General features: G+C 45.1%; 1 protein-coding gene across 9 annotated transcripts in view; it reads right to left on the bottom strand.

Moving 5' to 3' along the window:
• Positions 1 to 1,249: 1,249 nt before the first annotated feature.
• LOC106038670 (alpha-protein kinase 1) overlaps positions 1,250 to 26,368 on the bottom strand; it is a 43,990-nt gene continuing 18,871 nt past the window's right edge. For 7 of the 9 annotated variants that reach the window (XM_013185375.3, XM_048066456.2, XM_048066457.2 and 4 more), the window contains 11 exons: positions 18,027 to 18,225; positions 16,812 to 16,871; positions 15,083 to 15,169; positions 14,306 to 14,382; positions 12,979 to 13,074; positions 12,338 to 12,442; positions 10,056 to 11,904; positions 9,117 to 9,270; positions 7,436 to 7,598; positions 5,400 to 5,586; positions 1,251 to 4,784 (listed from right to left, as the gene is read on the bottom strand). In XM_013185375.3, the coding sequence (XP_013040829.3) occupies positions 4,588 to 4,784; positions 5,400 to 5,586; positions 7,436 to 7,598; positions 9,117 to 9,270; positions 10,056 to 11,904; positions 12,338 to 12,442; positions 12,979 to 13,074; positions 14,306 to 14,382; positions 15,083 to 15,169; positions 16,812 to 16,871; positions 18,027 to 18,225 (3,174 nt within the window). In that variant the 3' untranslated portion in view covers positions 1,251 to 4,587. Of the gene's footprint in view, positions 4,785 to 5,399; positions 5,587 to 7,435; positions 7,599 to 9,116; positions 9,271 to 10,055; positions 11,905 to 12,337; positions 12,443 to 12,978; positions 13,075 to 14,305; positions 14,383 to 15,082; positions 15,170 to 16,811; positions 16,872 to 18,026; positions 18,226 to 21,333; positions 22,321 to 26,368 lie in introns of all 9 variants that reach the window. The other 2 variants (XM_048066461.2, XM_066996451.1) reach the window with 2 other exon arrangements.

The raw sequence follows: 26,368 nt of genomic DNA, 5'->3' as shown, positions 1-26,368 counted from the left end.
AGCCTGGGCGCCCCGGTGCTTGTGCTGGCTTCTCCCACCCGCTGAATCGTCCGGGCCTGGTCTGGGTGAGGATGCAGGTGTCAGCGCGGCATGTCGCCCGCCTCGTGCCCTCTGCCAAGGCCTGATGATGCCCCAGTTCTGCCTGCGCTCCTCGTGCCCAGCTGTAATAGGGTTCGGTTGTTGAACATGTTCCCTTTCAGTCTCTAATTGACTGATTTTTATGCAAGAGCGCATGCAGCAGAGCACGCGAGGCCTCTGTCTTTCGCCTGGGTGCTCACAGAGGGACTTCTAACAGCACAAACTTCCTTCACCAAACACCTTCCCCAAAGCTCAGGAAAGAGCTCGTTGCCACACTGTCAGCAGCAGAAAGCTTTTGTGCTTGGCTTACTGCTTTTACCAGGTGAATATAAGTCCTGCAGGCTTTATGCCCCTACAGCTAATGACAATATTTCACTGTTCTAACGCAGTGCAGCTTCTCTCATTTTGTAGAGACCATGGGGTGACTGCTTCCTAATGGTCATTCGTGGCTCTCGCCTCACGCTTGGGAGTATGGTGTGATTAATCCACCCTAAAAAGCACATTGGGTAGCAAGTTCCTTAATACACGACTGAATGCCTGTGAAAAATAAAAACAAAACAAAACAACAAATAACACAAAACAATGCAAATCTTGGTTGGTTCACATGACTTTCTTCTGAAGCCAGAGGAAATGGCAGAAAGGAGATTTTTTTTGGCCAGTAGCTCTAAGCTGATGCTTCCAGCCAAAAGATTAAATGCTCTGAGTCAGCTGCTTAGTTCCCCCGTTAGCCCCCGGTTTGTACCAGACACCGCATCAACCCGCAGTGTAAGGTCGGTGTGTTTCGGGCCACGTACGTGCTATGGCTGCCTAAAGGCTGTCGGATATGTGTGGATACGTCATTATTAAGGCAAGCTCTGTGCTCAAGCACCGGCTAATGGCAGGGCGCTGAGCAAAGCTCTGAGAGCTCCAAACATGAGCCCCAGCCTGCCAAGGTTACGACCGATGGAAGCCATCAGGCTAAACGTTACGGTGTTGGCTTTAGGTGGGAACTGGGCAGGCTGACACTCGACACTGACTTTCCTGAATTGCTCATTCAAAGATCTGTCAGTAGCCGTACGTTTAGCTGGGGTGGGAAAATGTCTTACATAAAGCAACAAAAGAAACCAGCTGCTAAATGCTAATACCCTATATTAGGAAGTACTCCAGATATCAAGATTCCCCACACAAGAATTTATTCAAAAGCATATCTAAACACATTTTCTTTGGTCAAACAAGCAGCAGAGACTGGAAAAGGCATTGCTTTTTGCGGGTCTCTAAACCACACACACTTTACAACAGGCATCGCGGGGCTGGCTGTTGACAGTGCGCAAGGACACTTTGTTCTCCAGGGATTGTTAGGGAGGTTTTGTTTTGTTTTTAATTGTCTCTATAGAGAAGGAAAAGGCTTTAACGCAGCATCACTGCTGCCGGTTAATTCCCAAAATCTTGCTGACCATCTTTGTTTCCCCTTGGCAGTTTAGAGCTCTGTTTTGCAGCAGCACGGAGCTCCGTATGCACAATTTCTGTCACTTGGTTAAAGCCAGCGTTCTCCTCCTGCCGCAGACAAGGCAGCCCTTTATTGGCTGCAGAACAAGATAACTGGCTTAATCTTCCCAGTAACACGTGAGTTTTCATGTATCACTTTAATCTGTGAAACACTGGGGCTGAGTGTACCGTCACATGCCGATTTTACTTTTCTATGAGCGAGTGACTCCCGGGCTCAATGATGGATTGTTCGCTCCCTTTTAACAACAGTCAAGATGGTGAATGCCCTGGGGTGATAGACAGTGTGCAATGGGAACGACAGCAAATCTGATGGCCCAGTTCAAGTTCACCTGACAAAGCTGAAGCAGTCTGCAAGCAGCATTCGAGAAAGGATTATTCACACTAGCATTATATTTTTGAATGCATTTTTCTTCCTGTGCAGCTGCCCAGCTCCCCAGCACTGAAGGTTTATGCACCATAATAAAGAGATTTAATTTTTTTTTCTCTCTTGCTTCTCACTCTTTACACCTAGTTCTGATTGTTCAGCACAGTGATAGGGCATCTTTCCAAACAACTCGGCACAAACCACGTAGAAAACAATAGCATTGCTAAAAAGCGGCAACAAAAGCCTAAAAATCTCTGCCAGTTGCAGAAACAAAAGCTTATGGTTTTGTTAAAGCTAACGCTGTGGTGCTGGGGACCCATCTTTTTGTGGAAGTTTAATGCTGTGTTCCCTTTCTCATGACGCAAATCTCCTAAAAGAAGCAGTCCCAGCCCTTGGGCCATGGGGCAAGGAACCTCCGGGTTTGGAGGAGAAGAGAAGAGAGCATTTTCAGTGGAGGGAGCTAGTGACCTTGGATGTAGCAGGGAAGCTATGTACCATTTTTCAGATGAAGAATCCCCTGGTACATGGATGACTGCACACGCACACACTCTGGATGCCTTGGCATAGTCTTTGAAGAGTAAAACCAAAGTCTCGTCATATTTTATTTTGGCTGGAGAGGCAGGTTCCTGAGCAGCAGCGAGTGTTCGGTCCAGTCCTGCTATTCCTGCCAGATGTGGAACTAAGGGGAATATGCACACCTCTTTCTTGAAATTTCACAGAAGTAGCTTTTGGCCTCCCGGTTAGGACAATAACACCAGGAGAGGTGTGCCGAAAGAGCCTAAGACCTCTTTTGCTCTCCGGTGGAATAGAAAACCAGATGCAGCCTGTATGTGCAAAAATATGCCCTCTGCTTTTAATCAAAATCTGCAGAGTGTCCCTAGCAAAGGCTGGAACAAACATTCTCCTGTAAACTCTGAATCTGAATAGTGTTGCTGATAGCTTTTATTTTCCTTATCCCTCAACCAGAAGCTCCAGTCTGCTTAACTCGGCTTTGAAGGGGTGCAACATGCGGGGTGAGGAGCTCCCATTCCCTCTTTCTTCTGGATGCTTTCTCAGTTAAGAAAGGCTCACCAAGGTGGGAGGCAGCACAACAACATGTGTATGCATTCCCTGACTGTGCTGCCAGGTTTGATTCTTACCACCTAAGCAGCCTGTGCGGGAAAAAATAGTTCTGCATTTCATACTTCCCAGTTCCCCAGGTGGTGGCTCACGAATGTCCAAGGAGGTCACCTGAATGAACTTCAGGTTTTAGTTTAAAATAAAACAAAGCAACACAAGACAACAAAATAAAATCCCACAAAAGATTGTTTCATAAAATGCAAAAATCTGCAGCTGCCTCTAGCCCATCATACACTATTGAAGCATGTGGCCGGCACGCATGCCACAGGCTGCTCAGCACTGGCGTTAAATGTCAGGGGCTCTCTGGGTGTGTGCTATGTATCAACCACAAACAACAGCAAAAATTCAGCAAAAATGTTTGAGTTAAAGGACATATTCAAAGTCACAGCTGTTTGTATGTGCGAGAGTAAAGTGTGTTCCTAGAACAAGCAGAATTGTCAAGAAAATCCCTCCTCATGTAGGGATTTAGGTTTTAAAGATTTTAGATTTAAAGATTTAGGATTTAGTCTTCGGCTGCATAAGTGGAGCAAGGTGAGAGGATAAGTGTGTGGGGTGTTGATAGGGGCAGTGTGTAAAGATACCACTTAGAGGACACCTTTTTCACTCACAAGCAACCCCTTAAAGCCCTAGCACCTGCTCTGAATAGCTGATGTGAGCTGTACCTGCGAGTGCCTAGCTCACACAGCAAACAAGCTCACGTAGCCATACAACTAGGGCTGTGCACTGTCTGCATTCGCGCCTGGGGAGGTTATTTGTTGGAATTAGCTACAGAATCATTCGCAAAACTTACGGTGTTCACAGTTTCGTTACAGTCAGAAGAGATGTGTTGTTCTTAAGTGAGAACTATTCCACTCTCTCCTGAGAGTGTCTTAAATGTAGCAGGCCTAAATTATTCATGTACAGTTTTTCCTGGCTCGAGACTAGTATTTTTTTCCTTGAAGAACAGCGGATTTTTTTGGCCGTTGCAGTTAAAACCGTATTTCCTTCTATTTAAATGTTGTGTGGTCACACCTATACGTACATACCCCTCTGAAAGAAATTGTTTTTATTTTTTAACAACCCGAAACATCACCATTTGTTCCCTGAAGCATTTATACAACTTTCTGTGAATTTTACAGATGGTTGAAACACAAGTCTCTGCTTCTGTCTCGCTCTGTTTCCTACTCCATTTCCGAAGAGCAGATGGTGCCTGTTGCCCTCACTGGGTCTGCTGATGCACTGGATGTTTATCCAGTCTCGTAACACACCTCTAGATGAATTTTGGAGGCTGCTTTCTTCTTCCTCTTATGGTCTTCTGCTAAGTCTGACAGATGGCTATAAGAACAAGCGTTTCAGATGGTACACGAGATGGTAACATGGTAATACCAGCTGGGGTGCACAGACCAGAACTTTCCCAAAATGGTGCAGGTAATGGCTGACCAGACTCACGTGAGTGTCATCTCAGGGCCTCTGTTCTCACGAAGACAACATGCTCCTAGAAGTGTGTAGGATAAAATACTGCCCATCTTACGGGTAATCTTCTGCTTGGGTCTCGTGTGAGTCTACACTGGGGGCTCTACTGAGGGTCTTGTTAAAGAAAGGCAACGACAGATTTCATTGCACTCCACGTGTTGGTTATTGAAGAAGTAATAAATTCCTCTCTTCCCAAAGTTAGAGCGTGAAACATCTTTGCTATTAACAGAATGAATCTGTGGGTCTGTGAGGTAGATGAGGCCTTTCCCATTCCCTGTCACCCAGCCTGCGGAAGAAAGGATACATCTTTTTTTATCAAGCATCACGGCCCTTGCGCTATCCCACCCAGTACTTCCTGCTTGGCACAGCCCACACTCTGCTCACGTCAGTCAGTTCAGTGATTCCCAGTTTACACCTGTGTCAGCAAAAGCAGAATGAAACCCTAGGAGGTACTGAGTGAATATTGCTTGAACATCCCAGAGACACCCATGTGATGAAGGTTGATTCTGAAAGGTTGTACCCTTGGCTTTTAACCAAAGAGCTCAGTTCTCCATTAACTAAACAGGGAATTATTTTAGGTTTGCCAATTTTGGGAAGGAGGAAGTGTGACAAAACCCGCTGTCTTTTTTAGTGGTTCTCCTTCAGGTGTTTCCACAGGACACATCCTCGCAGCCTGGCTTTAGCCTAATTGGGTGCAGACTGCTCCTGTGGCACTCTGGGGAGCGTTCGGCTTATCTGCTCTTGCTGTGACACAGCAGAGAAAAAAAAGCACTGCTCACAGCAGACACACACCTGCACATACCTCCCTCACCTTATGTCGTTTAGAGAGGCTATGTCCTCGTACAGCATATTCTGCTACTTGAGGGGATATGCAATAAATGGAGTTCACCGCAATACAAACCTTGCAGGTCAACAACAACATCTGTTCCATTGGAGTACTCATAGGAGAAATGGCCGTAGGCCAGACCATACTCCGTGGCTTTGTACTCGTTCTTTACCACCTTTGTGTTATTGGACAGCTTCACAAACTCCCCCAGGATGTAGGGCTCCACGCTCACACATCCTTTTATTTTTCTGTTTTCCAGTATCTGAAAAGAGAGTTTCAGTGACAGTCATCCATGCAGAGATGTGAAAGCAAGAATGCTAAAGCTCCTCTAAGGGAATGTTTGTATTTTCCTCCTAGAACTTTCTGTCATAAGATGGATGGAAATATCCTCCATATTAACCCACTGCTGATTCAAAAGACAGGCTGCTTAGAGCTCACGTTTAACTAGAGCAACGATGGCACCAACACAAAGCCAGCCTGGCAGGCCAAACTGAGCAACAAATTCTACAAATATCTAGTTTGTTCAGCAAATGAGAAACTTCTTTCAGGAGATTCTATCTAAAGAACAAGCTAGAAAAATGAAAAGATTTGAATAAACTTGCACCTGGTCCTTCTTCAATGTGCAAATAATCACTGGGTGATTTTTATTGTTGTTATTGTTGTAGTTTTTTTGTCGTTGTTGCTTTTTTTTTTTTTTTTTAGTAATTTCTGTCTTCAGAGACTAGTAAGTGCTGGTGCCAGGCTCTCATTAGGCCTTATTAGCGAGTGGCATAGAGCCAGATCTACTGCCAGAATGGCTTGCAGACACAGTAATATACATATCATGCTATCATACTCATATTGTGAATTCATATACATGCTAATAACAGTGCACTCAGCTCTGTAGCAGGCAGGGAAAGACAGACTACTTAGCTCTCCACATCTGAAACACAAGTCAAACTGAAAGTTAAGCATAAGAACTTGGAAAAGACCTGTAACTTTCCCCTGGAGGGCTGGATGTCTGGTTTAACCTCCGTGCCAGATCACACAGATGTGGCTCCCGCCTCTAGCACTCAGATTGGGTGCTGGCACAGCAGGGCCACCTGTCCCGTGGCTTTGCTGCCCTTGCAGACATCTTGCAGAGCAAAGAGGGTAGTAAGAGCAGCAACAGCTGTCCTGGCTACACTTCTGAAACAGAAGGCCAGTATGATCCGCGAGGTGTGCCCCACGAGCGTGTTGAATGCAGCCTCCTTAAACTCTGTGTGTTTGAAACCAAGTGGACAAACAGCCATCTTCCCTGATCTAATGTGGCTGTTACTTCAGTTGAGTTCTGGGTATTTTAGTTGCTGTTTGTTGCTGTTTAAAGACTAACCCCAAACTGCTTTTTCTTCAAAACTTTTTGCTTCAGGCTTCTTGTTTTTTCAACCCGCTCCAGACACAATAAATTCTCATGACTTTGCTGTGCCTTCCCCCTAGGCTTGCTCAGATAACTCTCGACATCCCAGCCAGCTCTCAGCCACTTGGTTCTTGCCTCTGCCAGCAGGCAATGTCTGAGGCTGAACTGTTGGAGTGTAGGGGCAGAATGGTCCTCAGTGAGCGGTGCCTGGTGGACCTGTGGTCTTGCTGAAGCTCAAAGCCCTGCCGTTGCCACTAGTCTTTCCTCACCATCAGTGTGATCTCACCTTCAGGGAGTACATGGGCATTTCCTTCTCCTTACAGAGCTCAGACCACACAGAGATGTGGCGGAGCTGGTTCTTTGCCAGGGACAATTGGAAAAGGAGCAGACGGTGTCTCGGAGAGAGGGAGAGCACTTCTGCTCAGGCAGGCCCCATCCCTCTCTCCTCTGAGGTGGGCTGCTTCTTTATATAGTGACCTATTCCTCTCCTAATAGGAACTAATAACTAATAAGAATTGCTATGATAAGGGGTTGTTATTGAGGAAAAGAGCTTTTCTGTGATAGCCATTTGAAGGACGTCTTCTGTCCTGAACAATCAAGTACACCTACCAGGTAAGATCACATGAATTACAGCATGTCATCTACAGGCGGCCTAACTACTAGTAATTTAAAGTCAAACTGACTTATGACCCACTTCCCATCAATTCCTTGGTATTGCTTTGAAGACAGCTCTTACCAGAAGTACTGCAGATGGGATATAAAAGATTTGGGTAGGGACCTTTTGCTCATACAGCCTTTTGTTGAATTCCGTCACGTAGTACTGAGCAGTCATTTGTCGTTCCACATCACTGAAATGATGAAGAAGCCCCTTTTCTTCTTTATATTCTTTCCCAACGTACCTAAACAAGAAAAAACAAAACAAACCAAAACAAACAAAACAAAGCAAAGCAAAACAAAAACAACCTTTGGTGCAGCCAGGTTTGCAGCGGACTGTACTCAGGAAGCCCTACTTGTGGTACACAAACATCATTACCGTACACAAACATCAAACCATAAAGTTGTGTTTTTTTTTTTCTCCTAAAGCTCTTACAGGAATAAAGTGCTGTAAAAATCAACCAAATCCTAGGATGAGGGTTTCATAGCAATGGAATGTTTAAAGTCAACTCTTCTTGACTCTGAAGGGAGACCTGACTCAGAGGTACTTAAAATACTGTTCTTAACCCATAAGAATTCATAAGATACTTCTAATAACAATCCAAAACCTGTGATTAGCAGCCAGCAGAGCTTTCCTGATGTGAAACATATATGTGTTTTTAACTTTGCTTTCAGATCAAAAGGATCCATTGTGTAAACCCATTGTCAAAATTAAAAGTGACTAAAGAACTTCTCTGCCTATAGGCATTGTTGCTCCTTCACTCTGTGTTAAGAACGATCTTGTTGCAAAGTGATTCTAGGCTGGAATCTGGGTACTTGGAAGTGTAGCATCGTGCTAGCTAGGGTAGCCTCTCAGGCCCAGCATCACATTAACCTAGCGTTCCTTCTTTCAGACTGCAGCAGCCGTAAGCCTGTCTGTCTTGGCTTATAAACAGAACAATTGCTGGTGTCTCCACAGGAAGATGAAATCAAGCAAAAAGTTTGGTCTGCCTCTGAGGTACTAATACCACTCTGCGCTTCTACCCTCTTCAGCAACATGAAGCGCTGCTTTGCCTACCCATAAGTAGGATTAGATGGGCTTGTTTAATGAAAGGGCCTACTCTGGAATCTCTGTCAGGTTTATTACTGCTTATGTGGGGCAAAACTGCCTTAAAAAAAAAAAAAAAAGTTAATTTTGAATTACAGATGTTTTGTTTGGGTGTTAGGGAAGATCAGAAACAGGAATTCTCTAATGCAAAGCTAGAGGTCATATAAAAAGGAAGCGTCACTTAATCTCCCATCAGATTATCCCAGAACAGATGGAGGTGAGTTCGGGCCTAAGACCTGTCATGAGCAGATACACTAACATGGCTGCTGTAAGACAACAGTAAAGTAGCTTTTTCTTCCCAAAAATTCAAAATCAGAGAGCTAAATGGGTGATAAGAAGATTTACTCTACTAAAGATTGACAAAATGCCCAAGAGATTTAGAAAAGCAATAAAACAGTCTTGCTACAGAAAACCGGCCAAAATCTAACCAAACATAAACTAGGTTGAAACAGAATAAAGGAACAATCTTCTGCCATTGTGACTGCTATTTCTGTAGTTGCCTAAATAAAAACTTGTCTTACCTTCTGAAAATACCTGATAAAAGCTACTGTCCGATAAGGCACTGGACTAGCTGAATCACAGGTATAAGATTAATCGTACCAGGCAGTTTTCATTCATATTCACACAGAAGTAGAATTGGTATACATTTTTTTTCAAAAATTGGTTTGGTCAATACCTTCCCAGGCTTTCTTCTTGGTGCAGGAAGTGTATCCAAAATGCATTTCTCTGTTTGCCTTCCTTTGCCACGTTTAGGTAGTCCCCAATGAATACAGCTGTTTCCTGGCCTGTCCAGAGGCCTGATGTCTTTGAGTATTTCAAAAGAAGAGCTGCTACAAAAAGGAGACACAACAGGTAGTCTGGACAATTCCACGGGATTGCTCTAAGCCTGAGGTGAGGGGTGATATACCATCACCTAGGAGCTAAGATATCCAGGCTCCTCTGAAAGCAAAGTACTGTGCAATAAGATATGTGCTAAGTGGCACTGAGGTGCAGAGATGGATGTTTTACATCAAGGACAAAAATATCTAAACAGGCTTGAAACAAGCGAGATGGGATGATTCCCCAGTAGATTGCACTTAATGAGCTCAATGAGGCATCCTACGGAGGTGTTGCTCCTAACTTCTGTATTTCCTAGTATATTGAACAAAGTTCTGCAAATTAAGATTCAGAAGATAAATTGAACTGTTATTTATGATTAACTTTATAATCATTATCTCAAATACATAGTTCAAAGGGATGAAATATTGAACTTAAATGGGCTCAAGTAAAAGGGGTAAAATAGACTTGACAAACCAGCACAGGGAACCAAGTAGCCTGAGTTACCTATTGCATGAATGGATAAAGCAGGAGGGACTGAGTGGGCATGGAGATGGAGCCCATCTCCATGAAGCTGTGACTGATGTGCAAATGGGTAGGTAGGAATACAAGAAAATGTTTCAAGGGAGTGTTCTTCTATTGCTTTTTTTTTTTTTTTGTACAAAAATTCATAAAAGAACAACAAAAAAACTTATTAAGGGATGACTAAAACATGATGTTAAAAAGCCTGAGTCAAGGCTGTTTTCTGTGGGAGTAGCTATCCCTGCATGAAAATGCTCGTTGCTGTGTGGAAACTTACAGTATGCTTTATGAAGCTGTTTAGGCTTAAAAATTCCAGTAGGCGTCAGTCTCTGGACAAGCCAGTTATGCTCTACTCCTGCCAGAAGCTGCACATAGTCATCATCCCTCAGAATTCGAGCATCAAGGATTTCTTCCTTTGTTCTCCCAGGTGTAAAGGCAAGACCATTTCCCCTTGGATTCAGAAATGGACCTTCAGGGGAACACTTGGGCTTCTGAGTTGAGTTGTGCCATGGACTTAGAGATGAACTGGATGGCCTCTGGCTGCTCACCCTGTCCTGAGGCTTTTCTTCTTCTTCTTCAGTAGTAGCACAGTCAAAGTAGTTGACTTTGGACATCTTTCCCCCTGAGGGTAAAGCTGTTGGTGCACCCGGAGCTGGCTGACGCTCTGGACCAGTCGCTGTGGGATAATTGTTTACCAAGTCTCCAATACTGATGAAATCAAATCCAGTGTCATCTACCGTTTCTGCCTGGGGGTCAACATCAACCGTTTTGTGAGACCTGTTCCCAGCCATGGCTGGAGATTTCCCCAACCAGTTACCCACAGGGGCCTCGCCGGCCATTTCTGGCTCAGTGCCCGTAGACTCTGCATCAACCACCCCATTTGCGGCGGGGCTGTGGTCAGACGAGGGACCCTGACTTCTGCCCCCGGTTCCTCCTGCCGGCTGCACCCAGGCCAAGCGGGATTTGGGTGCCTGCCTTGGTACAAGCCTGCTGTCCGTGGTACCGCAGCTGCCCTGCCCGGGCTTTCTGGCCGGGGGAGCGTGAGGAGACCCCACGGAGCCACGCGGGAGCTCTCGAGGAGAAGGCTGATGGGCTCTTGGAGGCAGTGAGTGCAGGTGAGCTACTTGGTCGTATTCGGCAGATTCTGTTGTGCAACACTGCTCCTCTGCTGAGCCCTTCTGCTGCTGCTGCCCTTCCCTGGGAGGCTCCTGGCCGCTATTACAGCTCAGTTCCTCCCAGCTGGAGGAGTAACTTGACAGCGACAGCTTGCACCATGAGTTCTCTGAAGTGGTGGTTTGACTCCTGTTTTGCCATCTGCCAAAAGCACTGTTTCCATCGTTTATTACTATTTCAAATGGTTCAGTCTCTTCTTCAAAGGAAATATTGATCACATCAGAAGCGATGTGTTTGTTTCTTGTTTGGCCACTGAGTCTCTCTGAGCTACTTTCTGCTTTTTGTGTATTGGCCATTTTGCCAGCACCTTTCCTCTGGTACGCTGCTTCTTCAGTGGTGCACACAGTGTCTATGTTTTTGGTTTCTGTTTTTAAGGTTGTGACACAAGCTCCCGTGTGCATTTCTCCTGGTGTGGTTTTATGAATCCTGCAAGTATTTTTAAACACTTCACACACTGACAGATGATGCTGAGAATGCTTGGCAAGGATCTTCTCAAAGTCGGCCTCGCCTTGCAGGATAGGTTTTTGCACTGCGCTTTTGTAACTGTCTGGAATGTAAGACCTGGCATCAGAATTCGGAAAGCCTTCCACTTGCAAGTGCTTCTTAACGGACGTGATCAGAGACATGATCTCCTTGGCAAGCGCTCCTTTCTCTTCCTCTTCTGCAAGCGAAGTGCTGTACGCATGCAGTTTTCCCATGGCTTCCCTACAGAGCTGACCCACCTCATGGAGCTTCTCACTGTCCCCATAGAGCCATCGATGCACAGTTGTGAGGCAGAAAGCAGCTTTAATAAAGCTATGGAGCTCCTGCTTGCTGGTGACAGGACTGTTTTCGTTCTTGGTGAGGAGGCCGATCTCGAAGGATTCTTTGGCTTCGGACAAGTAGAACTTTCTCCTTTCGGGCGGACAGTCCTTGGAGTGACTATAGGACAGCAAACATACCCCACGGATGTTCTGGGAGAGGACAAAAGAGGAATCAAGGAATTAAAAAACAGCACCTCTGTCTCAACTAAATGAAAGGAGGAAAAAAATGTGTTTCTTTCCCTTTTACAATTGGAAGAAAATGCTGGCTCTAACTGCCTGCTGCTGTGTTTCTGTTAGGAAACAATCTTGCTCTTTCTCCTTTGAAATACATCTTTATTTACAGGAAAAGCAACACTCTCGGGTGGGCTCGAAAGCCCATCCTCGCTCTGCAGACAGATACTGCATTCTTCCCATCTGCTTAGCTTCAGACTGGAGTCCAGAGTAACATGCATCATTATATCCACAACACAGATAGGAGCATATTGTACAGTATGATGCTTGGAAGCTAGATTAGAGCCAAATTTAATAGCCTGGACTCTTCTGTTATACACACAGCACTTCCAGAATGAGGACTAATACTTACCACTGCTGTGAGCACAAACAGTGGGGTATACTGGCTGTAGGCTGCCGCCAGTTTGCAGGCTTCAGCAGCTGATAGTAAGCGATGGCTGAACTCCCGGAGAAGGCTCTGATGAAACAAAAAAAAAAGCACAAGGGGAAACCTCATTTTAAAGGCTCTCTTTTCAAAGAGAAGTGTCTACCCGGCAGGCAACCCTGTTAGACTGGAGGTAGGCAGCTTGGGATTTGGTCATCAGAGTCCATTGAGATTTGTAGGTTCCCTGAGGTTTCTGATGCCTTTGAATCTTGACAGAGTAGGACATCAAATCTTACACAACAACAGCCGACTGTATTTCTGAAAGAGCCTTTTCGCTCAGGTTTACCATAGATGTGTCAGTCTGGGGCTCTGTAAATCATCTGTGTGTTATACATACATACACATACACCCACACTAAATAAATATTTTTACTGTTTCTTTTTTCCTGGAGCAAAGCATTTTTCCGTCTAGGTGCTAATGAACTTTATGAATGGGAGCGATGGAATATTCTTCAGCCCTCTTAGCTTAGGAGAGGAACTGGAGGGCGGACAAAATGTGAGTGAATCTGGGACAATGACATACAATTTTTCTGAAGAATCTGCACCCACAAATACTAAACCAAGTCTTACCAGGTCAATCTCAGCATTGGTTTTAAAACGTATATAATCCTTCTCACTCATGGAAGAAAAGATATCAGCTATAATACCCAAGGAGGTAGCAATTCCCTGAAAAAGAAATGGAAGGTTTTTTCCCACGTTTTGAATTTTTTTTCTCACAGTTACTTAGTTTCTGTATATGTCAAACCAGAAAACAAATAAACAAACAAACAAACAAACAACACAACCCACACCGAAAATCCAACAAAATGAACCAAAAAGGATCCAAAGAGAAGTACTGCTGAGAAACTCAGGTCATCTTGGTAGGGTTTTATTAACTTACAGAAAATGCTGCCTTGGTGGACCCTTATGAGTTTCCGTGAGTGGCAGCTATTCTGATAACTGCTAGCTCTTGCCTTCAACAGTAACTTCAATAGCACTGCATTTTCCTTAGATATTTTTCCAGGGTGCTCTTTGTGACAATGAAAACGAAGACTCTTTCCTGAACTTTTGATTTACACCTGATAGCTAAGGGCCTGCCCAGCTAAATAGTTGAGAATGCCAGGAAGTATTCTGTACGCTTTCTGCAAAATTCACTACACATCTTTGGTCTCGTAAGGATGTTCTGAGATTAAAGTCAAGCTTTTAAGTATGGGAGAGGAGAGGTGATGAGGTCTGTTTTTTTGGTATATCCTATTCTGGAATACAATTACAAAAATTATTAAAGAATCACCCCAGGACTTGCAAGACTTAGGTTCACATTCCTGTTTAGCTACGGACACATGGTATGACTGTTGCTTCATTGGCAGAGGGAAGATTAGTGCGACCATGCCTCACAAAAGTGCTAAAGGCAGATATATTAGCTGCTGCAAGGTGTTCAGATGCTGCAGGGCCAGGGGACATGCACCACTCACAACAGATAGTGTAGGGCAGCTTGAGAACATTTCAGCAAACAGAAATGCTAAAAAAACAAACAAGAAAACCAAACCAAGAAACCCAAATCTATGGTTGTGTTCTGGGATTAGTCTGTCCTTGTCAGAGACACCTGTGACGTCCTAGGTGATGGCTCACTTCAGACAACTCTGCTTAATGAAAACTATCACTTTGAAATCACTTTATCGCTAATGAAAACTATCACTCCGTTTCCCTGCAGGAAAAAGGTGTCTGTAAGTCTGTGCATGCATGCGGAAACAAACAATGTGATACACAGATCAACTGGAACATTTGTCCTTAATGTTAACCGTGTCTGAGATGCATAATTGAAACTTTATTTCTAAAAGACATGACTGAAATCAACAAAAGCTAATCTGGAATGATTATTAGATTGGCAAAGCTATCCAGAGTGAAAAGGAGATCCTACCTTTTTATCTGGTAGAGGAAGTTTGAAATATCCTACAACTGAAGCCCAAATCAACTCTGCTGCCTCATACCACATCCCTGAAATAAACCAGAGAAATAGTCACTAAGCAGATTACTGCTACAGATGGCTTTAAATAGGCTGAGTTTATTTTACATCTTCTTGAGTTGGCAGCCCTGGAAACAGTATAAAACCATATCATGGCATATTTTGCTTTGGTGATGGTGAACATTAGTTTCCTTTAGCTTTTGGCTGTGTATAAACACACATTTTATGCTCATAAAAGACCTCATCTCAACAGTCGCTGAAGATGGAAGGTTATGGCAAAAGCATAAAACTAAAGCCACTGGCCCCAAGTACCAAGCCTGGAATACAGAAGTCCATCATACTGAATGCTAGGGATCATCTTATATTGACAGAAGAAACTGCTGTGATGTACCCATGTTAAGCTACTGCACGCTTTTGGGAAACAGTGAATTCGGGAAAAGTGTTAGCAGAAGAATGAAACAATATTGCAGGATGCTCCTTGGCTTCTGGTTAGATTAATAATACGATGGTAATTCTTAAAATGTGCTTGCTTGGTACATGGCTCTAGGTCCTTGATTCTTCAAACAGATGTGTGTATAACTCATCTTCTGTGGCTGTGTTATGGGTGTCAGGCAGACGTTTCACACAAGCTAAAATTCTGACATATGACAAGCGCATTATTACAAATCCTGACTATAAAGGAAAAAAACTGGGAGAAACCCTGAATAGATATTTACAGAAAAAAAGCCATACCAAGCTTTTGCAGAATCTGTCCTCTGATTTGTAAGCAGACCGACTGAACAAGGATCCTATCACTTTCATTAGCATATTGCCAAGTACCTGAAAAAAGAGTTGAAAATTTCAATAGAGAATGAAAAAATGCTGCCATCATTTTAGGCCTCTGAGGAGAACCTAAATCCTGTCAAATTGCCTGAAATCTCTCCATTGAGTTCAGCTGGTTTGAGTCAGGCCTTGCAGCCAGAGAGATGATAAGGTGACAGTGCAGCAAGGAATATAAGCAGACAGCTATATGAGCATGTAGCTTGAATGACAGCTATACAAAGCATAAGAACAACATAAAAAGCAAAAGGTTCTTGTCTTCTGTGAAGCAACAAAAAGTCACTGTGCATAAACGTTATACAGACTTGCACTAAAAAGCGTTCAAAAGGATTAACATGGTTATCTGCGTTATCACTAGTACACGCAGCAGAACAAAATACTTTGAATCATTGGCAAAATATGTTTTCAGATACCGGTGTATCATGAAGATTAAAACAAAAAATTTTCACATTAAAACAGCATGATTATACAAGGTTATACAAAGCGTTTCATTATCAAATCTATATTGACTATCTCATTAAAATAAAAAACGAAACCACTAAGCTTTCCTAATATGACCATTTCACTGCTACTCTTAGCACAAAGTACCTGTTCAACAACACATCTTCAATGTTAACTAAGTATTATCATTGAATATTATGAAAATAATCTGAAAACAATAGCACAATCTCATCAGAGATGAAATGCAGAGCCAGTGCTACTTTAACAGTGATATCTGGTATTTTGTTTAATGCCCTCGACTGAGGACTCTTCTTGTATAAGAACCTCAGTTTCACATAAAAACAGAACAATAAAAACCAGAACAGACTTCTTATTTTATTTTTTTTTTTACTTTTCATGGTTGTAGACAAAACATGAATGAGTTGACTATAGAAACTCTGAAGGCTAAGCAAATAGTTAACAGGTTTGAAAACCTAAAATATATTTGTGTCAAAACCGTAATTAAATACTAATTTTGAATGTCTGACAAAATTTGTGAATTCTTACCATTTCTACACATCCCTCCATATCTGAAGCAAGTCACATGGCCAGCGGTATAGACATTTGACAGGAAGGAAAAAGAAGTAATTTCTAAAAGTATCATTGCACATTAAGGAACGTTCCCATTTTACAGTTTTGCTTGTCTATCCAGTAATTGAAGAAAGTGCTTTAGGATGAAGAATTTGCTCTCTTTTTTTTCTCAACTCCAAAATATAGTAAATAAGTGCACTATAATCTGCTGCAGGGCGAGGTTAAAGTTTTAATTTCGTTCACAAGATCGGTGTGAATGTGGAGGATAAGCATTACTCAACCAATTTGGTTTTCTTGGCAACTGGGGGGTTGTCTTTATCTTGTATCACCGATCAGTCAATTGCTAGAAATTGGGCTACATTTTAAAATTCTCCAGGCAGAGAAATTAGTAGAAAGGCTGTCAGTCCAGAATAGTTTTCCTCCCAAGTAAAGACATACAAAGATGAATTGTAGAAGTTTCAAAACAAGGTTTCAGCTTCCACATTTTAGAAGAGAATGGTGATGAAGAGAGAAGCATGATGTAAGGAGTCATTACTGATGTCAGACTGGCTGTATTTGAAATTTGTGTGACTGTTAAAATTAGTACCAAAAAAATAGTAATTATGAAATTGGAAAATAAATATATATGTACCTGTTGCTCCATTGTCATTAATAAGGCTGCTTAGGATATATTCAGCTTTTAAGAGTTTACCTGATAAAACAAAACAAAGATAGGAAATGAATACAAAAATGTACCTTGTGGTATGAAGTGAACAAAAATATTCAACAGTGAAAGCCCTGGCAAATTTTACTCCTCTTCCCAGTGTTCTTACTGTGTTTGCAATTAGCCTAAACTTCCCAATTAAGCATGCACTGCTAGATGCTACCTCGTGCGCAGGAATCTCTGTGATACAAGCTATTTTATAGGTACAAAAAGTATTGCAAAAAATGCCAATGGGACAAATATTTCTAGCCAGACACCTGCTTCAGAAAGCCATGGTTACCTCTCCTTTAGGAGGGAGGTTAATGCCGTGCATTGGTTTTAGAGTCAACCCAGCTGCTAACACAAGCTCAGCAGCGTCGGCACGTGACTCCTGACACTGTTCTCACTCTGCTCATTCCCACTTGTTGGGCTGCTGCGGGACTCCGGGCAGGAGCGGAGGCAATGAGAGTGGGGCAGGCACTGAGCTGCTGGCCACCCCACCGGTTGGGAATCCCAGACTATGTTCTGTACTTAAGATATTCCTCAATTGTCTTTTTCAAAGCAGGTTTGTTTGGCTTTGTCTTCTTCTCCCCAGAACAAGTGGGAATACATCTTCCCAGTCGGAAGATGATATATTAAAAATTCTTCAGGTGTTGCCCACATTATAGGAAGGATGGACATTTAAAAAAATAAATATATCAATTTATCCTAGAGGGGTTTGTAAGCGGCATCATCTGCATAGTCAAGTGGTCCCACTGAAAAAAAAAAAAAAAGCAGCTGGGACAGTGCAGAGAAAATGCCAGGACTCTCATTTACTTTTTAAAGGCCTTTGGTCAGAAGTATAGCAATTCAGATATCCCTGTTTGAAACCAGCAGGGAAGATTTGTTAAGGAACAAAAGCTCCAATTAGTATTTTCCACACCCTTTCACAATTTTCTCTACTGCTTTTGGCTCTGACACCCTTTATACCAGCCCCTTTGTGCTACTGAGAAGAGCTGGGAGGGCTCAAGGGGGCTGGGAGTGGGCTGCACGTTTGAAAAGATGGCACCAGGGCCGTAAGCATGTCATCCCCAGAAAGGGACACAGTATCTTCTTCAAAGTCAAGTAGCTCCTAATAGGGCCTGAGCTGAGAAAACGGAGCGGTGGCTCCCTGGTAGCCAGCACCTGCATTGACGGCAAGGCGAGCCTGGCGGATGACCACCTGAGGACCGATCGGCGTGGCGGGCTGCAGCTTGTGCAGGCCCTTGGCGATCTTCAGGAGCTTGCTTGAGGCATCAATCCAGTACAGGAACCGGTCGATCAGGAACACAACAGCAGCCGCCGTCACACAGTCCTTGGCCATGATGGAGGCCTTCAAATAAACCTGAAAAGAACACCAGTGCCACAACTTCAAGAAATACAAGTAGTCAACAGTTTAAATAAAATACTCAGCTTTAGTAATTCCCTGCCTAACAGGGCTGCCTATATACCATTTGAAAACGAATTGAATTTCCTCAGTCATGTGCTGTAAGGCAACTGCAGTTTCATAGCAAGTAAAGTTACTAAACATTACAAGAAGCAAATACTATCTAGCCAAGTTCTGTCTCAAAGTTTTTGCTTGTAACCTCTATCATCCTAGCCATGTATATAAAGGGCTAAGCCCTTGTGGCACTGATTGGGCTAGACTTATATCCTATAATTTGACTAATTTTGTTTATATTTTCATTCTAACATTGGAAGGTTCCAGCTCTTTGTTCTGCTTGATCTGCAGATATCATTCCTGTGGTTTTTTTTTGTTTTGTTTTTTTTTTGTCTCTCTAATTGGTGTTTAGTATTTGGAACCACATAATTTGGTGGTCTGTTAATGAATTTAAATTATACCCAGCAGATTAACAGCAGTAATAACAATTAGTTCAAAAGGGACACTAGTCTGGAAAGAGATTGGAAATGGTCACTTCAGCAGTTGTCCCAGATGGAGCTCAAGCTGTACACAAGAGACAGGGCTTGAGCACTCTGTCTTGCGTATTAAGCAAACCGAGATGCACACAGCTCAGAAAGCACCTTTTCAAACCATTTCTGGAAAAAGTCAGGCCTCCTTGAATATGCATGAACATGCAAATGTCCAAGGGGCCTGATTATTACGGTTGATTAGCTGGTACTCCAGCTACCTTCAGTATGAGTACTACGTTTCAGTCCCATCTTTCCTTTTCCTCTTGTTCCTTAGAAGTCCCCCAGGAAATGGGGGATTCCCAGGGGACCTGCATCTCTCTGTGGGACCAGGCCCCAACTACAAACGACCAGCACCAATGCAGCTTTAAGGCTGGAGGATCAAACGCTCCTTTGTACACCACAAACGAACAAACAGGGCAGGAGTCCAATGCTTTTCCCTTGCAGGTCGTCTTTAATAATTTCTAAGCCTGCATGAACTCTCTTTGTATCCCCGCAGCCGCTGAGCCGTCACACCGACACAAGGAATCACCCAGAGCTCCTCAGGCAGCATGCTGTTAGGTGGACAGGAGGCCAGTGAGAGCCATGTGGAGGCAACTTGGCCTCACCATGGACACTGAAGTCCACTAGGACCCGGGAACATCTGCCAGGACAGCACCAAACACCCCTTTCCGTGGTGGATAGGGATCGGCACTCCTGTCAGTAAGGAGCAAGTAAGTGCTCCACACCCTGACACCTGGATGATCAATTTTCTACAGGTTTGTCATGCAGGATGGGGAGGATGTTGTTTGGCCATTGTTTCACTAGAACAGCTGCCTGAGGCAAACATTTTTTTCTGGGCACAAGGAATGACTAGTAACACTGCCTCAAGTCTACACTACCTGTATGAAAATCTTTCTGTAGGCCAGAAGACAGGATGAACGTGAAGAGTACAAAATGATGCCTCTTAATGAGATTCTTACACACTCCCTGCAAACTACGAAGTAAACAGGGTGTGGAGGGAAGAAGCATACCACATCTGAAATACGGAAACCAGCTGTAAGGAAGGACTCATCTCTTCAGCTGTGGAGTCTCACTTGAGGTCAGCAGCCCACAGAGCCAGGCCTTCTGGTGCCCAGCTTCACTCCAACACGTGGGAGCTGGCAATGCTCTAGTACTGCCTAGTGGCATAGTAAAATAGGAGAGAGAATAAAACAGGAAACACCTTCAACCATACGAAGCGTCCTCATAAAAGGATGCATTTCTCATCTCGTTCTTATGAGTCAGTACTTGTGCTGATGGCAGCAAAAGCAACGCAGGAGCAGGAGGTTCAGGCCCCACAGCACCATCAGAGAATGAGACTGTCAAGAAAACTCGGTCCAATTCCCCCCTAAAATATCGAGTTAGGCAGCTATCTTCCATTTATGTCTGCAGCAGCAGTTTCTTTGCCTTGCCTTCCTTGTGTAAAGGCCCAGGCCCGAGAGCACCGAGCCAGAGACACCAGTGTCCGCTGACTGCCGCAAACACCCTCCAGGCTTCTTGGGCACCCTCCTTGGCTTCTTCCCAGCCTAAGTTCTTCACAGCAGCCTGCCCAAGAAACATTCACTTGTTTCTAAAGTATGTAGCCCTCTGAGGTGCGGGGCAAAGCCCATTTCAAACCATTTGGAGGAGAGCCCGCGACCTGCGGCACGAACGCTGGGCTGCAGCACTGGCCTGCTGCAAGCACTTGCTAGCTTGTTTGCAGTTCAGTGAGGCGGGTTTGTGCAAATTTCCTTTTTTTTTTTTTTTTTTTTTAACCAGAGTTGGATTTTCTAAGAGGATGGCACTTGAAAAGGATTCCTGGAGCTCCGTGCGCGCAGCACTGCTTGTGCTGGTCAACAATGGAGGAATCCCTCTCTCTAAGCACCTGTAAACTGACACTGCAAACTATCCATTCGAAATGCTCATGAACAGGCCATATATTTAAGCACAGAGCATCGCCTAATCTATTTTTTTTTCCTCCCCTTCTTCCTTTAATAGATTGGAGCACAAAAGCCTGAGAGAGGGTGACCTACCAAACAAAAGGGCCTTTGAGTCCCTAGGAAAAGTAGACTTGGAGGAGGATGGAAGGAATCCAAGTGGCCCTATTATTTCCACTTGCACTAATTAGACATTTTTCTGTCAGCTATTGAGCACTGCTGAGAGGCCAAACTCACTGAATTCATTTCTAAAGTGTTTACAGAAGTTTGCATCTGTTTGTGTCTCTTCAGGAGGAAAATAAGCACTTCAATAGCATTGTGGAAAATCTAAACGAAGCATCCTATTCTGAAGGGCTTGGCAGCCTTGCAGCTGCATAATTTAACTCTCCACTCAATGCCGAAACCTCTTGTGTCCCTCTCCAAAACCAAATGGACATAAAATGTAGAAAAGTCAAGCCAGGGGGAGAAACTCGGCTACTTTTTTGTTGTTGTTGTTGTTGAAAGGCAGGGCTGCACGCTGTGTGGCACGCAGGAACACGGTTCGGTGTCAAGCTTTGCAATTACGTTCCCGCCTTGCCGGCAGCACACCCAGAAATTCATACCCTCACCTTCCACCCACCGCTCCGAAATTCCTCAGCGACTCCCGAATATGTCCTGCTGGCACATGGTGTGCTCCCCTCGCCGTGCCGGACGAGATGCCTGAGAGGCAGCAGCCTGGCAGAGCACCACCAGCAGCCCACTGGGCTCATTGCTTTTTGGAGCAAGCCAGGGTAAGGCTAGCAGGTCCACTCGCCTTATTTCTGGCCTCATGTGCATCTGTGTGGAGAGGGAGAAAGAGAAAAGACAGAGCGAGGTACGTGCGCACTTTGTTTTCACATCTGTGTCCGCGATGCCCCATGCATATGTCTAATTGAGTTTGGGACACAAAGGGAACCTCACGCCTGGGAAGTGGAATCAGGTGGTGTCCGAATTAAATCTGCACGAGATTTCTATACACGGACCGTGGGGGAAAATGCAAAACATCCGTCAGCGAAGGGCTTGTGCCTAATGGCGCTGAGTGGGAGGGTGTGCTGTGCGCGTGGTTCCCTGCATTAGCGGGGTAGCTCCTTCTCGCGCCGGGGCTGAAATTTGGGTCCCAGCACCGGGTTCAAAGCCTTGATGCCTCCTTCGCCTTGACAATGGGGCCCGCTCCCGAGAGAGGGAGCAGCTCAGAGCAGGGGCCATCTGGCACCGGAGCTGGCAGGATCGCGTCAAAGGGAAATTATTGGTGCATAGTAAATGAGGGCGGGGAGGAGGGGTAGGGAGTTGCAGAGATCTTTATGCGACAGCTGATGTAAGAGGAATTACAAGCCCAAATAAATGAAATATTGATTTAATCCACTCTCTCTGCCCTCTTTATAAAGCGAGGGTCCCACACGCAGCCTGCAGGCTCAGGAAGGTCCCTTTTGCAGAAACCTCTGCAAGCAACGAGGTTCGAGACCATTCTCAGAGTACGGCCACAGTTTTGTCGGCACTCCCGATTCCTGTGTGTTCTTACAGCCATTCGCCTCAGCCTATTTTAGTCTTCATTTGTAATTGAGTCGGAAGTTTCAAATCTGAAAAAAATCATCAACACAAGAGCAGTCAAGAAAGAAACTCAAGCTCTGTGCACGGGGCGGGGTTTCAATGCCATGCATTTACAGGTGCTTTAGTTCTCCCTCAAGATCTACTCCTAGTTAGCACTTCACTGAACCCTAACAAATTGCCCAGCTCTTTCTCCCGCTGCATTCGTCCCCTGTCAGATTAAACACACAGTCAAAACACCAATGGATTTGGCTGAAGTCTTGCCCTTTTACCCCACGCACTGTTAGCAAAGCCCGTATTTCCAAGAGACCAAAGCTGCTGTCACTGCACGGGACTTCTCTATCAATCTCAGCCTTTCAGCTGGCAATCAGAGCACACTCTGCAAATAACAATGAATTAAGCCTCCTACCACCTCTGTGACGGGCAGGAGAAAGCATGTCCGCGATGTGCAGATGGATAAGCCCCAACACAGGACGGGCGAGCCACACAGTAAATAGCTGCGGAGCGAGGAATGAGAGGTTCCTGGACACTTTCCTCTCTGCCCTGAGCAGCAGAGGACCCAATTTAATGGCTTGAGCGTCTGAAGCTGTTAATTAGCTCAAGTTATTCATCCTGAAGGTGATGGAGAGTTGGGTGTTTATTCAATGAGTGCAGCACTAGGTCCATTATTAGCAGCTCAAAACACCACAGAATGGGTCGGTTTTTACAAGCAGCCACATCTTCCTTCGTGAAGTGAGAAGCCGCTAGGGCAATAATAACCCCTGCTTTTACCAACAGCCCCCCTTTTTGGCAATTTAACTGGCCAGTGATTTAATTTTACCACCAAGGGCTTGTTCCCCATGCTGCTCCCACTCTCGACTCCTGCACTGCCGCTTGCTCCAGCAGAGCGGTGCCAGGAGAGCCCCGCTGGCTGCCCCAGCTCCCACTGTGTGTCCCAAACCCCTGGCAGGAGGGAGAGGACCCCCCATGCCTCGTGGGGACGTGGAAGGGGAAGGCAGCACCCCTGCCCTAGCTGCTGCTTGCAGGTTTTGCTTTGGGTGCTGCTTGTGTGTAGAGGTGGTGAAGGAGGGCACCAGCCTGTGGGGCCAGTGGGCAAGCCACCGACAGCATGATGACCTTGCATGCTCTCAGGAGGAGCATTTTGGGGGAAAACCCTTTAAAGCACCGAGGAGACTTGTCGAGGGGGGAGCTCCTGTGAGCCTCCTATATCTGACAGGGCAGCAGGGATTTGGGGGACCACAGGAGTGCCCCGTTTTTGCTAGCTGCCAAGGATGGATGCAACAGGAATTTTGTGGCACTGATGTATCCTGCTGTGCTCAACCTTTATTTAAATACACTATTGTGATGATTCCTTGTGGATCATTAAAATACTGTGTTAAATGGGATATTTTAATATTTAAAAATATCTAAATGCCAGTGGCAGATCCCTCCTGGCAGGGCAGCATTAAGTCCATTATAATCAGTTAGAAACCCAAGAGTCTTTCCTAAATCTGTGTCCTCAAAGTGTAAGTCCATTTGAGAAGTGGCTGGAAGGAAAATACAGCTGCCCCCGCACCCCAGAGCTGAAGCTGTCCTGCTGAAGCTGCTGCCTTGGCTGGGCATCACAAGTGACACACGAGATAGCAGCCACCCTCCTGTGCTGGCAGGACCTGATCTCTGATACCTCTCACTCAAAAAGCCCCGAAGTGCCAGGGATGACACTGTGTAAGGGGGGTCAGGATGCCACCAAGCCCCTCTTGTGCTGAATTCAGCCTGCAGCCACGGCTCTGGGCTCAGCCGCTCCCTGTTCCACCAGGATCACCCAAGAAGAGCTCTTATGAGGTAGGTAGCAAAAGGTCAGCCTGAACAACCAAGATCCTCGGGGCTTTAATTCTCTTGTTACCACACCAGCAGGTACAGGGAGGAGAAAACTAAATCCTCAGCCCCCTCTTTAGTTCTTTTTCAAAGGCTCCAGCTCTCAAGTGCCACACACACCCCCCTAAGGGTAGTGGGGCACTTCCCTCAGAACGGTTCCCCTAATGATAATCCAGCAACACGTAATTAGCCAAGGCCTAGGCAAGAGTGGCAGGGACTTATTTTCCATTCTTTTCCACAGTCCCAATAAGACTGCACAAGCAGGGCCAGGATCCACTCTCCCCATCCAGGGCAGGCAGCACAGGATCAGCTCCCTGCAGGCCTTCCCGGAGGAGACCTGCTTTTGGGGAGCCTTGGGAGCACATGCAGCCAGGGGAGACCTGAGGGACACCTTCACTACAAAGGTGATTTAAGGTCATCTCTACAGCGAATTTAAACATTAACTGCGAATGAGTTTCCTTGGTGTCTTTGCACTGGCAAGGCCTTAGGTGGTGAAATCTCTGAAGCTGGGGCTTTGCTTTTTCACTCACACTGTACCTATTGCAGCAGATCCTGGTCTGTGGCTGAATGCCGGAGCCTGGATACAGGAATTACTCACATGTATAATAAAAACAAAGTGGTGCTCCATATCATTGCAAAGTGTTTGAGCATGGGATGTGATCTCACAAAAAAATAAAATAAAAAAATAATTGCCTGAGTAATCCTACAGGAGAACTACTCGTGTGCAGAGATGTCCTTCAGCGAAGCCCCACGGTAGGGTTTGTGGGATCAAAGACTATGTGCACATGGGCATGTTGCCCTCTATTGGCTGGTCACTGAGCATAAGGATATTTCCATCACTACAGATACTGGCGGTCTGCAGGAAGGGCAACCCCTGCAAGCCTCCCTTTTGGAACTGCAGCCCCAGTCCTAACCCCAGAGCATGTGCATTTTTTAGCTAGAAAAAGTAACCCCTGTGTGCCTGCATTCGTCAGTGAGACTCCCTTTACAATTCTGATTTTGCTTTGGTTTGTTAAAATCAGGAATCCCAGCGCTTCCCAGATTTTTTCACTGGCTACCAGTGTTGGCCATCGCCCTCCCATCTGCAGGGAGCTCTGGCAGGGCTCGCTGGCCGACGGCAGCTGGCAGTGAGGCTCTCTCAAATCCCGCTAGCAGGACGTGGCAAGCGGTACGCTGAGCTTGCTGACGTGGGGTGGCCTTTGTATTGGATGGTGAATCCCCAGCAGGGAAAGAAAAACCGACAACACACACACACACACAAACCCTTCTGAGAGATGCAAAGGTTTTGTAAAAACAGCGGTGCTGGTTTGCCTAAAATATTGCGGTAAATCTGTTGCCTTCAAGTCCCTGGGGTGGTTCAGCAATTTCACACAGTGGAGAGAGAAGGAAAGTAAAAAAACCAAGCTTGCTTATATTGCCAAAATCTGCAGCGAGCCTAGCTCTAGCAGCTGCACGGCTCCTCTTGCAGTGAGGCTGCAGCCAGAGCGTGCCAGGGAGACTGCGGCTTGCTCGCTTCCCCTGCCCCCCAAGCTGTTTCTGCCTTCCTAGGGCTGTGGCCAGCATGCAGAAGTAATGATCCCACAGCAAAGACGAAGAAGAGCACTTTAAAAGGATGCAGGTGCAGGTGGCTTTGCCTTCTTGGTGTCTCAAGCTAGCACGCAGCCGCCAGCATCGGGTATCCCACTTTTTAAAGTGTAGCACTAAGGCAAACCCTTGAAGCCAAAGCCCTAATCCGCTTACTCCCTGTGCTGGTTTCAGCCGACTCACCGAGTAAAACATTGTGGTCGGGAGCGCGGGCAGGCAGATCTGCCCCCTCGTAACAACGCCAGTGTGTTATGGTAATGAAGCGCCTTTCATTCATGGATCTCAAAGCGCTTTTTAAATGTAATGAATTACGGTTTATGAGCTTATTCTGAGCATGGCAAATTAAAATAAACAGAGATGAAAATTTTTAAAGGTTTTCCTGAACAATAAATTGACAAAGACTTTTTTTTTTTATCCTTTGGGGTTTGACATTATCCTTCTGTCCCTCATGCCAAAAAAGAGAAGAAAAAAGTAGCTCAGACTTTTATCTTTCCTCATCGCACTGTAATCACCTCTCTTCAGCCTCATTTTCCCCCCAGCTTTTTATTCAAAGAACTGAAGCAGCCTTTGCTCTGCCTTGAAATTTTATTTAAAAAAAAAAGGGCTGGGGGGGGAGGTAGATGAAGGGGGAAAAAAAATCCC

The sequence above is a fragment of the Anser cygnoides genome, chromosome 4, assembly GCF_040182565.1.
Source record: "Anser cygnoides isolate HZ-2024a breed goose chromosome 4, Taihu_goose_T2T_genome, whole genome shotgun sequence".
In the NCBI taxonomy this organism is placed as follows: domain Eukaryota; kingdom Metazoa; phylum Chordata; class Aves; order Anseriformes; family Anatidae; genus Anser; species Anser cygnoides.
The sequence above is the reverse complement of the archived record's forward strand: the minus strand, read 5'-3'. Positions and strand labels throughout refer to the sequence as shown.